The sequence below is a fragment of the Neovison vison genome, chromosome 1 (assembly GCF_020171115.1).
Source record: "Neovison vison isolate M4711 chromosome 1, ASM_NN_V1, whole genome shotgun sequence".
Lineage (NCBI taxonomy): Eukaryota > Metazoa > Chordata > Mammalia > Carnivora > Mustelidae > Neogale > Neogale vison.
The window spans coordinates 210,545,778-210,560,544 of NC_058091.1; the positions used below are offsets into that span (position 1 = coordinate 210,545,778).

The window sequence follows — 14,767 nt, forward strand, 5'->3', positions numbered from 1 at the left end:
CCAAGCTGAAGGCGGTGGCTCAACCCACTGAGCCACCCAGGCGCCCCGAGTTTGATAAGTTCTTTATAGATTTTGGATACTAGCCCCTTTATCTGATATGTCGTTTGCAGATATCTTCTCCCGTTCCGTCAGTTGTCTTTTGGTTTTGTTAACTATTTCCTTTGCTGTGTAAAAGCTTTTGATCTCAATGAAATCCCAATAGTTTATTTTTGCCCTTGCTTTCCTTGCCTTTGGCGATGTTCCTAGGAAAAAGTTGCTGTGGCTGAAGTCGAAGAGGTTGTTGCCTGTGTTCTCCTCAAGGATTTTGATGGATTCCTCTCTCACATTGAGGTCCTTCATCCATTTTGAATCTATTTTCTTGTGTGGTGTAAGGAAATGGTCCAGTTTCATTTTTCTGCATGTGGCTGTCCAATTTTCCCAACACCATTTGTTGACTGTCTTGTTTCCATTGGACATTCTTTCCTACTTTTGTCAAAGATTAGTTGGCCATTGGGTAGAGGGTCTATTTCTGGGCTCTCTATTCTGTTCCATTGATCTATGTATCTGTTTTTGTGCCAGTACCATGCTGTCTTTTTTTTTTTTAAGATTTTATTTATTTATTTTACAGAGATCACAAGTAGTCAGAGAGGCAGGCAGAGAGAGAAAGGGGGAAGCAGGCTCCCCGCTGAGCAGAGAGCCCAATGCAGGGCTCGATCCCAAGACCCTGAGATCATGACCTGGGCCAAAGGCAGAGGCTTAACCACTGAGCCACCCAGGTGCCCCTACCATGCTGTCTTGATGATGACAGCTTTGTAATAGACCTTGAAGTCTGGAATTGTGATGCCACCAACTTTGGCTTTCTTTTTCAATATTCCTCTGGCTATTCGAGGTCTTTTCTGGTTCCATCTAAATTTTAGGATTATTTGTTCCATTTCTTTGAAAAAAAAATGGTTGGTATTTTGTTAGGAATTGCATTAAATGTGTAGATTGCTTTGGGTAGCATAGGCATTTTCACAATATTTGTTCTTCCAATCCATGAGCATGGAACATTTTTCCATTTCTTTGCGTCTTCCTCAATTTCTTTCATGAGTACTTTATAGTTTCCTGAGTATAGATTCTTTGCCTCTTTGGTTAGGTTTATTCCTAAGTATCTTATGGTTTTGGGTGCAATTGTAATTGGAATTGACTCCTTAATTTCTGTTTCTTCTGTCCTGTTGTTGGTGTAAAGAAATGCAACTGATTTTTGTGCACTGACTTTATATCCTGACACTTTACTGAATTCCTATACAAGTTCCAGCAGATTTGGAGTGGAATCTTTTGGGTTTTCCACATATGTTATTATATCACATGATGGAGGTTTTTAACAGATGGTGATAAATGACCTTTTCCCAACAAGGTCCTGGAAACCTTGCTTCCAAAATTCCTTAGAGATTTAGGCTATCCCTAACCCCCTCCCAACTTGAAAGTATATAATAAGCAACTCCTCAAGTCCCCAGTAAGCTTTTTCTGCCATGGGGCCTATCCCCAAGCTTTAATAAAACCACCTTTTGCACCAAAGACGTCTCAAGAATTCCTTCCTGGCCCTTGACTTTGACCCCTAATGTCCTTCCTACATCAAAAGGAAGGCTGAAACTACTGTGACTAGTCAGTAAAAAGTGTTCAGATAGGGCGCCTGGGTGGCTCAGTGGGTTAAGCCGCTGCCTTCGGCTCAGGTCATGATCTCAGGGTCCTGGGATCGAGTCCCGCGTCGGGCTCTCTGCTCAGCAGGGAGCCTGCTTCCCTCTCTCTCTCTGCCTGCCTCTCCATCTACTTGTGATTTCTCTCTGTCAAATAAATACATAAAATCTTTAAAAAAAAAAAAGTGTTCAGATAATCTACATAGCTATCTTATCTAATCTTATCTATCTTTTCTTATTTATCTAACAGATATGCAAATGTATAGAAAAACTGAGCAGAGGGTAGGGTGGTTACCAGTAAATACCTTGGAGAAAGTAAGTGGGTTTGGGGAGTGGGGACAGGGAAGGATGAGCTATGAATGGAAACTACAACTTTTCACTCTCTCTCCTTTTCATTGTTTGAATTTTCTTTTTCTTTTTTTAGAGAGCTTGGATTTATGTACTACTTGTATTATTAAAAGCTATTAAATATAACTGGAAAGTTGGAATTACATAAGGAAAAAAACACTTTTGGAAAGTCATTGTTGACTCAGGCGACAGCAGCTTCCCTGGGGTAGGGACAAAAAACCAACATAAAGGGCTGAAAAGGGAGCAGTAGCCCTGCGCTGTGTGCGAGGGAGAACCACCAATCCCTTCTTCCAAAAGCAGGGCTGCACAGCCGGAGTGGGCAGCTAGAGGAGGGAGCCGGGCCAAGGGAGGGATTTTAATGCTTTCTTTCAAGGTGGGAGAGATTCATGGGGAATCAAAGAATACTGGAAAAAAAGCCCAAGAGGGGTTGGTAAACAGAGGGGAACTTTAGGAGGACCAGGGAATCAATGATGGAGCAAGGGAGTCCGAGGCAAGTGAGCACAGAGGCTCAGGGCTGAAATTTGCCTCAAAAAAGCGCAGGTTCTCAGAATGGTGAGAGCCCGTGGCGGTGGCGCCCCCCGCAGGCAGGCCGAAGGGCGCATGCAGATGGACAGAGCACCCGGGCTGTGGGTGCAGAGTGAGCTCCCACTGAGGGGTCAGCAGAAGCAAAAGCACTGCGAGGAGTGGGAAAGAGAACGGACAGGTGACAGTATTAACAAGGGGCTGAAAATAAAGCAATTCAAAGCCCAACTTTTCCCTACAGAAAACAACTTCTACGATCTCATCAAGTGAAATCTTTCATTGTGCACAGACATATCATTCCTTTTCTCTCCTGCTGTGTTTCCCAGGTTCTAAGAAAGAAAAAAGTGTTGAAGTCTCTTTGATCATGTCAAATCTGGAGGCAAAGGCGCGACTAACTTCTTGGTTAAAATATATATAGATATAGACATATCTATATATATATATCTCAAATGAACAAAATCCACATCTTGAGTTTTAAAGTAGTGATAGTCTTACAAGAGAAGAATACAAAATAATGGCTTTGGGATTGCTTGAGGCTATAACATTATAGCTCATTTCTGATTTTCTAGTCCTGTCATTTCCCTGTGATACACGAATCACTTTCAGCTTTTCTGTGTAATCACTTTTTTTCTGATATGTAGGGTATTTCTCCATGCACATTCTCTAAAGAGCTGGTTTTATGGGGATGATGTGATACACAGTGTGGCCTTTATTGTTGGACAGATTTTATGTTGCACACTGCACACTATATCAAGCTTCTATCCAAGGAAAAAGGATGAGGTACAGGCACTAGGTGTTTGGTGCAGTTACTATGTTGGGGTGAGTGTGTGTGTGTGGTGTGTGTGTGTTTGTGTTTGTGTATGTTGTGGAGGAGGGAAGAACGGACTGAGGAGGTTGGGCAGAAAGAATGAACTACAGGCTGCCTCAGGCACATGTAATCAAAAGGACTATAGATAAACATAGACTGAGGGGGGCGGCTCTGAACAGAATTAAAGTTGAAAAAAATAGAAAGGAGGCAAAAGATACAGTAGAACAGTCCCCCAAACACTGAAAGGATAAGCCATACCTTTCCAGGGAGAAAAAAGAAAAAGACGTGGACATTTCATGGTGCGCTGTACCAGGCCTAATATTCTCTACATCTCCAACTTTTCACAAGTCCTCCCCTAACTTCAGCTTTGGTAGAAACCCAAAGCCAGCTTTCCCCTCAGGACACACCTCACTTCTCTAGTAACTTCTAATACTCATTTTATCATATATTACATGGCAAAGGCAAGGAGAGCCGTTAGAAGGGCTCCTCGGCACCACTTCCAGGCAAGCAAACCCTCCAACTCCCCACAGAGGCCCTTCCCGCCCAGCGCTTATCATCTCTGCCCCACAAACCTGCTCTCATCCATCATTTCTTCTCCCAGGAAGTGACATTCTCCACACTAGGGGCCCGAGAGATGTGTTGGATAACCTCCCGATGTAAAATACGGCCCACATGCAGGCAGTCACAAAGTCCTAGAGGAGGTCTATTCTCCACCCCAACTCTGAAGTACTTTCCACTTCTCTTTTCTCAACTGTCACAGACCAGGTCCTTTGGGTCTTACGCTTCAACCAGAACAGGAAGAGCTTTGGTACCTCTCCGCATACCTAAATCCTCTTCCAGGCCATAACCACCTTCTAACTGCTGAAGCTTTGCTTGGACAGTGTTCCAGCAGAAGACAAGTGGAGAAAACTTGCTGTGGATGCTGTCTTTTCAGCCAATGGGCCTAAGGACTCACAATTAACTGAGTCATTGTTTTTGACTGTCCTAATGTCAATGAGTAAATCAGCCACAGTAGACAGACATGACTAAGACCACAACAACAACAAGAAAAATCAGGTTATTAGGACTATCCGGAGTCCCATACTCAACTACCAAACCACTTATGGAATAAGCATAGAACTTCAATGCCATTAAAATGCTCTGGCCTCTCCTCATCCAGACAAAAATAAGACTGCTAGCAGCTTCCCATGAACTGGTGCCAGTAATAAGTGATGGAACGATAGTAGAAATGTGCCAGTGTTTTAGAAATGTAGTATTGGCCAAGTTCAAGAAAAACTGTAAAACAAGCTTTCTGGACCCCGTCAGAACTTTGAAATGAGAATATAATTTCCAAAAAGATTTTTCCTTGGGCCCCATCAAAGGGAGAGAACATGCAACTCAGCATCCCAGAAAACGACCCAGAGATCCTCTGAAGGCCAGCTAGAGCAAGTAGCTTCAGCTCGGAGGTGTAAAAATCAGCGGCAAGAATGTGATTTGCATGGCACACGAGGGCAGCATGCCCAAGACAGTACTGAGAAGACATCTCAGGAAAAGAGCAGAGACCAGGAGAAGGGGTCTGAGCAGAAGGGTTTCTCTGAGCAGAGACCAGGAGAAGGGTCAGCAGGATACTCAGAAAAGACCTGGTCTCAGGCTAAAATAGTCATCAGTTAACCAACAGCTCAGACTTTTAAAAAGAGTTTAAAAAAAAAGTAAAAACCATAATTACTGAGCATTTTCTTTTTAAAAAGCAGTGGCACCAAATTAACGCCATCAGACTGTCCTCGAAATGTGAAATTTTTAGGCAACTGATCGGTTGTGTAATTAGCCCAATGCCAAGCGACACTGGCTGACAAAGTCTTTCTGTGAGTCATTTTCATCAACTTTCTGGCTCTGCACATGTATGAACAGTCAGAATGACTTTTACAGAACCAAGTTCACACCAAACACTCAAAGTTAAAGGAAAAAGTTGTCATCTTCCCTGATTTACAAAACAACAAGATTGAAGAAGCATCTCAGTACAAAAAGTCAAATATAAGAACTCAAGTATAAAGCAGTCTGATTTAAAAGAAGTCATCAAAGAACCCAGTTCTGGGCCTCAAATCAAAGGAAAAGCAAATCCAATGAACGAAAATTTTTTTAAAAATCAATTCTTAACTAAATCTTCATATCCACAAGAGAAGAGAATTTTGACCATTTGGTCACCTAAACCACTAAAGTAGTTTCTAAAGTCTGTCTCCTGACAAGACCACAAGTGCCCTAATTGATCATATGTCAATCAACCCCAAATACAGACCCTTACCTACATACATGACAAAGTTCTTATGGTATAGGAAAAAAAGAAAAACTTAAAATCGAACCATTTTTGGAGTAATACATGCTCTTTACTTGGTCCATCCCAGTATTTGCTTGGCAACTACAAAAGTAAGGTATTTAGGTTACTAATAGTATCTCACTTTTCTGGAATGAAAAAGGGCAGCGGGTTGGGGAGAAAAGACATGTTTTAAGTTACATACTTCATTTTAATTCCCAGGTAGGAAAGAAGTACACAGAGATTGTGTCTAGAAAGAACCCAAGAGTTCTACCTTGCCAACTTGATACTTCCTTCACCTCTGAAGACCTCACCTTCTTTCTATAGCAAGTCATTGTCATTACAGTAAAGTCTGGAGCAAAGCTGTCAGACAGAAACAATGACAGAAAAGACAGCTGAACCGTGTGCCAGGATCATGGTGTAGACAAGCTACCCCAGGGGCGCCCTCGGAGAGCAGCATTTGGTCGCCAATCCTGTGCCTCTCAAAGAAATATTCTGAAGGGAAGGAAAGAAAAAGAACTGAAATATTTTGTGGATAATATCTTCTACTCTCAACCCTGACTTTATATTAACCTCTTTGCATCTTTGAATAGAAAAGGAGACGACTGAAGAGAAAAAGACGAGAATGAAGACAGATACAACCCAAAACACTGGTTAAAAGGCTCTGGAGTCAGACTGATCTGGGTGTGAAGCCCAGCTCTGCAGCTTAACAACTTCATGATAGATGTTGGCCAATCTGCTTAATAATCATGAGCCTCTGTTTTCTCATCTGTAAAGTGGGTAGCTGTGAGGAATAAACAACATATGGAAAGTACTCAGCATGCTGCCTGACACTGAGGCTGTAGGTGGTCAATATAAAGTAGTAGAAGAGAAAAAGAGAGGTGGGGAAGGGAGGAGAGAAAAAAATCTCAAGGATTCGAGAAGAATCTAAACTCGGAACAAATGCCTTATCCTCTTTAAAGTCTGAAAATAGTTCTTGGTCACCAACTACATAATTAGCACTGTGTTTTGTTCAGAAATGAAGCCACCTCCTCTTCACTCTCAAGGTACATGCAATCCAGCTCAGGAAACATAAATCACACGTGGGAAATAGGTTAAAAAAAATTTTTTTTAAAAGCTTGTAAGTTGTGCTAAATCATTAAATATTCTACATGTGGTAAAGCAAGAGCTGCAGCAATCTGGAGAAGGGGCCTGTGAGGGCTACTTGTGGGGGACAGTTTCAGGGACAGGGGCGGTAGAGACATGGCAGGGCACTTAGGAGAAGCAGGGGGCATGTCAGGGGAAGGAAAAGCAGATATGCCCCAGCTGGAGTCTTGCCCTGGAAGCAGCGGGGATATAAGCAGGGACTTACAGAGTGTCCAGAGACTGGATGAAGGAGGAGACAGACAGGAAAGCAGTGAGCCTGGGAGCTATTAGAAGCAAAAATGGGCTGGACTTCAGAAATGAATATGAAAAATGAGAGAGGGAACTGCCTGACTCCGATTTCTTGTTCTTGTTTGCGGCCAAGTAAGTTCTTTCTACCTTCCTGGTATTTCTTGGGAGGAAATAAAATCATACTCTCCTATCTCCCCAGATCAAGTCAGCATCACCCCTCTTGATAACCAGGCTGACTGGGGTAGAGTTTACAAATGTGGGCTTGGCTGGGTCTGTATCCCAGCTCTGCCACTTACCAGCTGTGCAACCTCAGACAAGCAAACCAACCTTCCCAGCTTCATTTTCCTTCTCTGTCAAAGGGGGTAATTATAAGACCCAACCCCAGATTATTGAGAGGATAAGCAAATCAATACACTGAATAGATGCCTTCATTGAGAAGCGCTTAGAAGGGTTCCTGTCATACAGGAACAATCCACAAAAGTGACCCATTATTATTATTATTATTTATTTTTAAATTTTTAAATAAACATATAATGTGTTTTTATCCCCAGGGGTACCAGTCTGTGACTCATCAGGTTTACACATTTCACAGTACTCATCATAGCACATACCCTCCCCAATGTTCATATCCCTGCCACCCTATCTCCTCCTCACTCCCCACAGCAACCCTCAATCTGTTTTTTGAGATTGAGTCTTTTATGGTTTGTCTCCCTCCCGATCCCATCTTCTTTCATTTTTTCTTTTCCTACCCCCCAAACCTCCCATGTTGCATCTCCACTTCCTCATATCAGGGAGATCATATGACAGTTGTCTTTCTCCAACTGACTCACTTCGCTAAGCATAATACCCTCTAGTTCCATCCACATCGTCGCAAATGGCAAAATTTCATTTCTTTCGATGGCTGCATAGTATTCCATTGTATATATACACTACCTCTTCTTTATCCGTTCATTTGTTGATGGACATCTAGGTTCTTTCCATAGTTTGTATTATTATTATTTTTATATATTTATTACTTTTCATCTTTGGCTAGAATATAGCCATAGAAAGCTCAAAGTATCATTTCACACATCACTAAAAAGGAGATACTAACGGGAAACCCATCTTAGAATTGCCAGTTCTTCCAGAACTACAGCCAACAGTGAAAACCTCAGTGGGAGAGACCCAGCAAACCCAGTGTCACACAGAGGATGTGAGTCCCTACCTGGCTTGGTGAATGGCCTCCATCCACTCTTTACCATCCTGCTCCTCCTCACAGCGCAGCTCCAGAGGTTTCTGACCCTCATGGCCAAAAAGAACGGTAAAGTAATACTAGAGAGAAAAACAAACAAACAAACTTTAGATTTACTTTTCAAGCATGACCGCATAATACAGAATTTCCTTACAAAGGGTATATGTTTAAAAAATTCATCCACACTGCATCAATCATGTTTCAAAATGTAGTGTCACCCCAGTCCACTTAGCAATGACTCTGCACCTGGAAGATACAATAGGTTGCATCTTAACACCCTTCTGTAAGAGTCAGCCCACAACACCTCACTAGATGCAGAAAAGATATTGGATAAGACTCTATGCAGATGCATGATTAAAATTCCTTACAGAAATTTCTAACTGTATTAAAGGATATCCACAAAAAAATTTACTATAAATATTCTACCTATTGGCGTATTCTTACAAGCAACCCTTCTGGGATGCATGGGTGGCACAGTCAGTGAAGCATCTGCCTTTGGCTCAGGTCATGATCCCAGGGTCCTGAGATGAAGTCCCGAGTCCGGTTCCTTGCTCCAAGTCCACTGCTTCCTCTGCCCAACCCCCTTACCCCGCCCCCCACCGTCAGGCTTGTGAGGGTTCTCTCTGCCTCCCTCTCTCACTCTTGCTCTCATTCTCTCTCAAATAAATAAATAAAATTTGTTGTTGGAAAAAACAAGCAACACTTCTAAAATCAAAAATTAGAAAACGATGGCAGTCATTGACACTTCTATTTACTAATTCTGCCTGGAGGGCAATATAGAAAAATAAAGGGGAAAAGGCACAAGAAATGGAAAGCAAGGAAAAAACGCCATTTTCACAGCTGATATAATTGTCTGTATCAAGAGTTCACTGAAAAGCTATTAAAATAAGAACATTGAACCAAATAGTTAAATACAAAAATCAATACACAAAAATTTATTGCACTTTGGCATAATAATATCAATAAACACAGAACTTCATTTTGTTGGTTTTTTTTTTTAATTTTTTAAAAGATTTTATTAATTGGGGCACCTGGGTGGCTCAGTGGGTTAAAGCCTCTGCCTTCGGCTCAGGTCATGATCCCAGGGTCCTGGGATCGAGCCCCGCATCGGGCTCTCTGCTCCGCAGGGAGCCTGCTTCCTCCCCTCTCTCTCTCTCTGCCTGCCTCTCTGCCTACTTATAATTTCTCTCTCTCTGTAAAATAAATAAAATCTTTTAAAAAAAAGATTTTATTATTTATTTGACAGAGAGAGACAAAGTGAGAGAAGGGAACACAAGCAGGGGGAGAGGGAGAGGGAGAAGCAGGCTTCCCACCAAGCAGGGAGCCTGATGTGGGACTCAACCCCAGGACCCTGGGATCATGACTTGAGCCAAAGGCAGACACCCAAGACTAAGCCACTCAGGCATCCCACAAAGCTTCATTTTGAAAACAGCCTTTGCAATAACAAATACAAGTAACTGAAGACCAAGAATAAAGAAATGTGTTTATCACCTCTACGAAGTAAATTAATCTATAATTTCAATGTACTTCACTAGAAATAGCAGTAGTTTTTACTTTTGGTAGAATGTGACAAACTGAATCTGAAATCTGTGCCAGGGAAGAAGTTTTCACTTTACACCAGCCTATTTGAGGCCGGACACATTAATCACCAAACTGAGACTGTCTGGAAAGGAAACGTGACTGGACAGCTGTGCATTGCACAAGAATGATCAGAAAATACGCTGGACCTGCCCAGGACGTCTTCCTGGAGCATAAAGAGGACTGGCTACTGAGCTACTCTAAGGAGAGCCAGAGCCGAACACCGAGTTCCTTCTGTGGTCCCCCCTTCCCACCCATGCGCGCTCAAGGTCTCGTTTATCCAGGGTGACCGTTATGGACTCATTTTCTTCAAATGAATTAAAAACCTTCAGAACAATAATCCTAGAGATAAGAATTTCCGCACAAGGGAAAAGAGTGAGAGAGACAAAGCAAGAAACAGTCTCTTACTGACAGTGAACAAGCCGCTGGTTCCAAGAGCAGGAGGCCGGTGGGAGGATGGGGGACACAGGGGATGGGGGTGCAGGAGGGCACTTGCTGTGATGAGCGCAGGATGATGTATGGAAGTGCTGAGTCACTATATTGCACACCCCAAACTAATAGAACACTGTATGTTAACTAACTGGAATAAAAATAAGAACTTGAGGAAAAGAAAGAATTTTCAGCACATTTTTACCAAAGAGAAGAAAACTGGCTAAGAGACTTCTCCTCAGGTTACCTGTACGTCAATCATCCATCCTCTGAGGACTCTGAGTCGTGCCGTGCGATAATCCACTACACTTCCCACGGACGGTCCCAAGCCTCGTAAATGGCAAGCTGTCTTTAGTTCGTAAACGCCTTGTCCAGCCAGAGGACTAAATGCTAGGAACTAGGGGGAAATAACCTTATGGAAAGGCCACGGAGAGTGAGAAGAATTGAGTTTAGCACTGTATGCAATAAAGCTCCATTTAAATTTGAGAGGAGAGAAGTCGAACCTCAATGACATAACAAGTCAGTGTCTTAAAGGTCAGTCCTCTGAGTAATGGCATTTCAGTAACTGCTGGCTCCTGTCCAGGCTCAGCTGTCCAGTCCAGGGAGAGGAAATGCTTAATGAACCGGCCCAACCCATTGAAAGGCTGCAACCTGCACTTCGACAGCAACTGCTACTGTGAAACCCAATTAGAAGCCACCTCTCCAAGACAGCGAGGCAATTATATTAGCAGAGGACGCCCAAAGGTTAGACCATGTGTCAGGCATAACGATGATGGTTTTGAGAGGTACATGTCACATTCCTGGGAGTTCACTTAACAAACTCAGCTCAGTCACGAAAAATTAGACAGTGCCTCTGCACGCACCTGCAGATTATTTATTTTTAACCACTCATCAAAGTTTTCTTTGTGTGGAATATTCTGGCCTCACTCTGATATAAACTTAGTATACCATGGATCTAGGCATCAGGTCTGGTGCTTTAAAGGTCCCCTTGGGCATTAGAAGTAACATCAGACACCCTTGTCAGTACCCTTTGACCTCAGAGGTGTCCCGCTGCAGGGAACCTGGAGGAGAGGTCCCAAAGTACTGGGTCATTGTGAAATGCAAGGAAGAATTAAAACAGGAATGACCTTGCTGGTATCTTTAAATTTAGCATTTACAAGGACGAGTGAGTTTCTCTTCCTTTTCTTCCTAGATATTCTCACCTCTTTCCCAAATCCATTTCTCCAGGCAGATTCTCTCCCAGGCACCAGCCCCACATTTCTCCTATTAGATAGCATTTCAGTCAGACCCCAAACTGAATCATTACCTTCCCTCTCTTCCTCCCACCACACAAACCTCCTGTTCCTCCCCTATGCCTTCACAGTGACTCCTTCTCCTCTTGTCTTTTCTCTGTCAAGTGAATCTTTATCCAATGGTTGCCTCAACTAGGAACCCCAAAGTCATCTTCAACTCCTCCCTGTCATCACCCACACATTTGGTTTCACCAAGGCTCACATGCAGGGCTCTCTTCTGGCTTTTATTATCCCTCACCTAGACTACTCCAGCTGTTCTACCATCAGGTGACAAATACGACAGTTTGAATTCATTTGAAATTCCTTTATCTTAAAAGCTGACTTCGCTCCTTCCTTGTACCCTGGCCACCATGATAGCCCAAAGTGGGAGTTTAAACGGTTTCTTCCTAAAGGAGGACAGAATGACCTAGAGAAGTCCCAGTAAGTTGGGAACAGAGGAGAACGGCGGAGAGAAGTGGTTGAGGTAAAAAGAGACATCAGGAGATGGAGACACATCTGGTACAGCTTTTCCCCCATCAGGGCTAAAATCCTAGAAGAGGGTGAGGAGTTTAAAAGGTTGATAACAAAAACCAAAAGCCAAGGAGTTTCTGTATCACGTTCCCGTTAGGGATCTAGAGGATATGCCACCTCACAGAACGTCTTCATGCCCCACCCCCGACTCTCATGACAACTCCGAGTGATGACTGCATGGGTGGTGACCGTATCACATAACTCGGCAAAACTGGTGTCACAGCAGTTGTGTGTTAGACAGATAGAAAGATATAGATAGGTAGGTGGATAGAGATAGATAGACAGATGGATGGATGGATGATAGATAGATAGGCAAGCAGGTCAAGTTTTGAGGTTAGCTATACAAAGCCTGACGAGCTTCTAAGCAGTCTGGACATTCCCAAGTACTACCGTTGAGGACCATGGAGAGAAGGGCACTATCAAAACTTATTGTGGGATAAAGTAAGGGATATAAAGGCCAGGCAAGAGCCACAGTGGGACCACATAGGCAATACAGACAGCAAGTTAGAGCAGCCACGTACTTCAGCAACGGTTGCCAACAGAGGGCCCAGGCCGAGCCAGACCACCACCAGACCACAGTCACCAGATTGCCTCAATCTCTGACACAAACACACATACACACACTCTCAAAGCCATGTAAACCCCATTAACTGAGACTCCATCTCAGTGGGGTGCAGAGGGAAAAATGAATTCCCGAAAGAGACTTTCCACATTAGTAGAGCAATCGGAGTTTCCTCCTCTCAACTAAATGTAGCTTCTTTTTTCTCCACTTACTAAGTGGAGAGGTGGTCCTAAGGAGAAAGTCAGGTCAAATTTAGAAAAATACTTTCTATACTTGTAACCCCAATTCCAGTCTTACCCAACTCCCTCCATCTAAAACATGGTGGCCAGAGTCTTTCTAAAATATCAGTCAAGGGGCGCCTGGGTGGCTCAGTGGGTTAAAGCCTCTGCCTTCGGGTCAGGTCATGATCCCAGAGTCCTGGGATCGAGCCACACATCGGGCTCTTTGCTAAGTGGGGAGCCTGCTTCTCTCTCTCTCTCTCTCTCTCTCTGCTTACCTCTCTGCCTACTTGCGATCTCTGTCAAATAAATAAATAAAATAGTTAAAAATAAATAAATAAAATAAAGTATCAGTCAAGCTTGGGCACCTGAATGGCTCAGTTGTTAAGCGTCTGCCTTCGACTCAGGTCACAATCCCAGGGTCCTGTGATCAAGCCCCGCATCGGGCTCTCTGCTCCACGGGAGGCCTGCTTCTCCCTCTCCCACTCCCACTCCCCCTGCTTGTGTTCCCTCTCTCGATATCTCTCTTCTATGTCAAATAAATAAATAAAATCCTAAAAAAAAAAAAAATCAGTCAAGCTTCCCATATCTGCTTACAAACCCTTACTAGTGTTCTCAAACACTAAGAGCAAATCTTACACAGGCTGAAAATGCCCTTCACTAATAGGTTCCATTCTCCATCTTTAACCTCGCTTCCATCTGTTTCCATCACGGCAGACCACACTCCAGCCACACCAAGGTATCACTCCCGCCAGAAGACAAGCTCTTTCCTCAGCCTCATGCTACTGGCAGAACCATGACTCCCCAAGCGGTAACCCAAGAACTTGGGCAAAACACATAACTCTCCTGAGCTTCCTCCTGGGCAAAACGAGGACAGTGAGGCAGACCTGACAGCATCAAATTAGCAGATACGCAGTGTCTGTACAGTAGGTGCCTCAGAAGTGTTCATTCCCGGGACGCCTGGGTGGCGCAGTTGGTTGGACGACTGCCTCCGGCTCAGGGCGTGATCCTGGAGTCCCGGGATCGAGTCCCACATCAGGCTCCCAGCTCCATGGGGAGTCTGCTTCGCTCTCTGACCTTCTCCTCGCTCATTCTCTCTCTCACTGTCTCTCTCTCTCAAATAAAAAAAAAAAAAAAAAGAAGTGTTCATTCCCTTCTCTACCGGTATAGCTTTGTCTTGACACACCTTGTTTCATCCCCAGCCTCTTCTCCACCTACAAGTTCTTACCAAACTTTCATGACTCATGTCACCGAAATGTCAGCCCTCTAAGAATCCTTCCCTGGTATTTTCTGGAAAAATGGAGTCACTCTGTCCTCTGGGTTTCAGTCAACTGGGGTGCCCTCTTCTCACATCACCTCAGAGTTGTCTGTGTGTGTGTGTCTCTCTCCTGCCTGCCTGGTCCTTTGGTACCCTTCATCCTAGCACTGTGCAAGGCACACACGAAGCCCCCAGTATCATCTGATAAACAAATAATCATGAGTAAAGAAACATGAGGTATAATTAAACTAAATTTGCTTCTGACAGCCACAGGTGATGATAAATTTCATGACTTATAATTATATCCAACTGGCCATCCAGAGAAGGGATTTAAAAAGACTGCTTCAATGACCAATAGATCTTTTTATCCTAAGTATGGAAAGTCAGAACCCCATAATGATCTCACAAATACTCAGAAGAGCAGAAAGAACAGATATCATGGGTTGGCAGATGCACGGAAGATTCTTACCTCTTACCAACAATGACCATAAAATGCCACAAAGAACATAATGAACAGACCTAACACTTTTAAATGTTCAGGGTCTTTTTGGTATCTATTGTAGCTTTGTACAAATTTTCATTTTTCTGGTTGTTATTATACTGGGTTTGCTGCTGTTTATGCCATGCGTTTTTGCAGACAGAACAAATGCAACCCAATGTGAGAACACAAGCTCACTTAAAACTATCATCTTTAA

At 43.3% G+C, this 14,767-nt stretch overlaps 1 protein-coding gene across 2 annotated transcripts in view; it reads right to left on the reverse strand.

Moving 5' to 3' along the window:
• Positions 1-14,767, reverse strand: part of RASGRF2 (Ras protein specific guanine nucleotide releasing factor 2) — a 250,309-nt gene that overhangs the window by 171,712 nt on the left and 63,830 nt on the right. For both annotated transcript variants that reach the window (XM_044266218.1, XM_044266225.1), the window contains exon 2: positions 8,199-8,305. In XM_044266218.1, the coding sequence (XP_044122153.1) occupies positions 8,199-8,305 (107 nt within the window). The remainder of the gene's footprint in view (positions 1-8,198; positions 8,306-14,767) is intronic.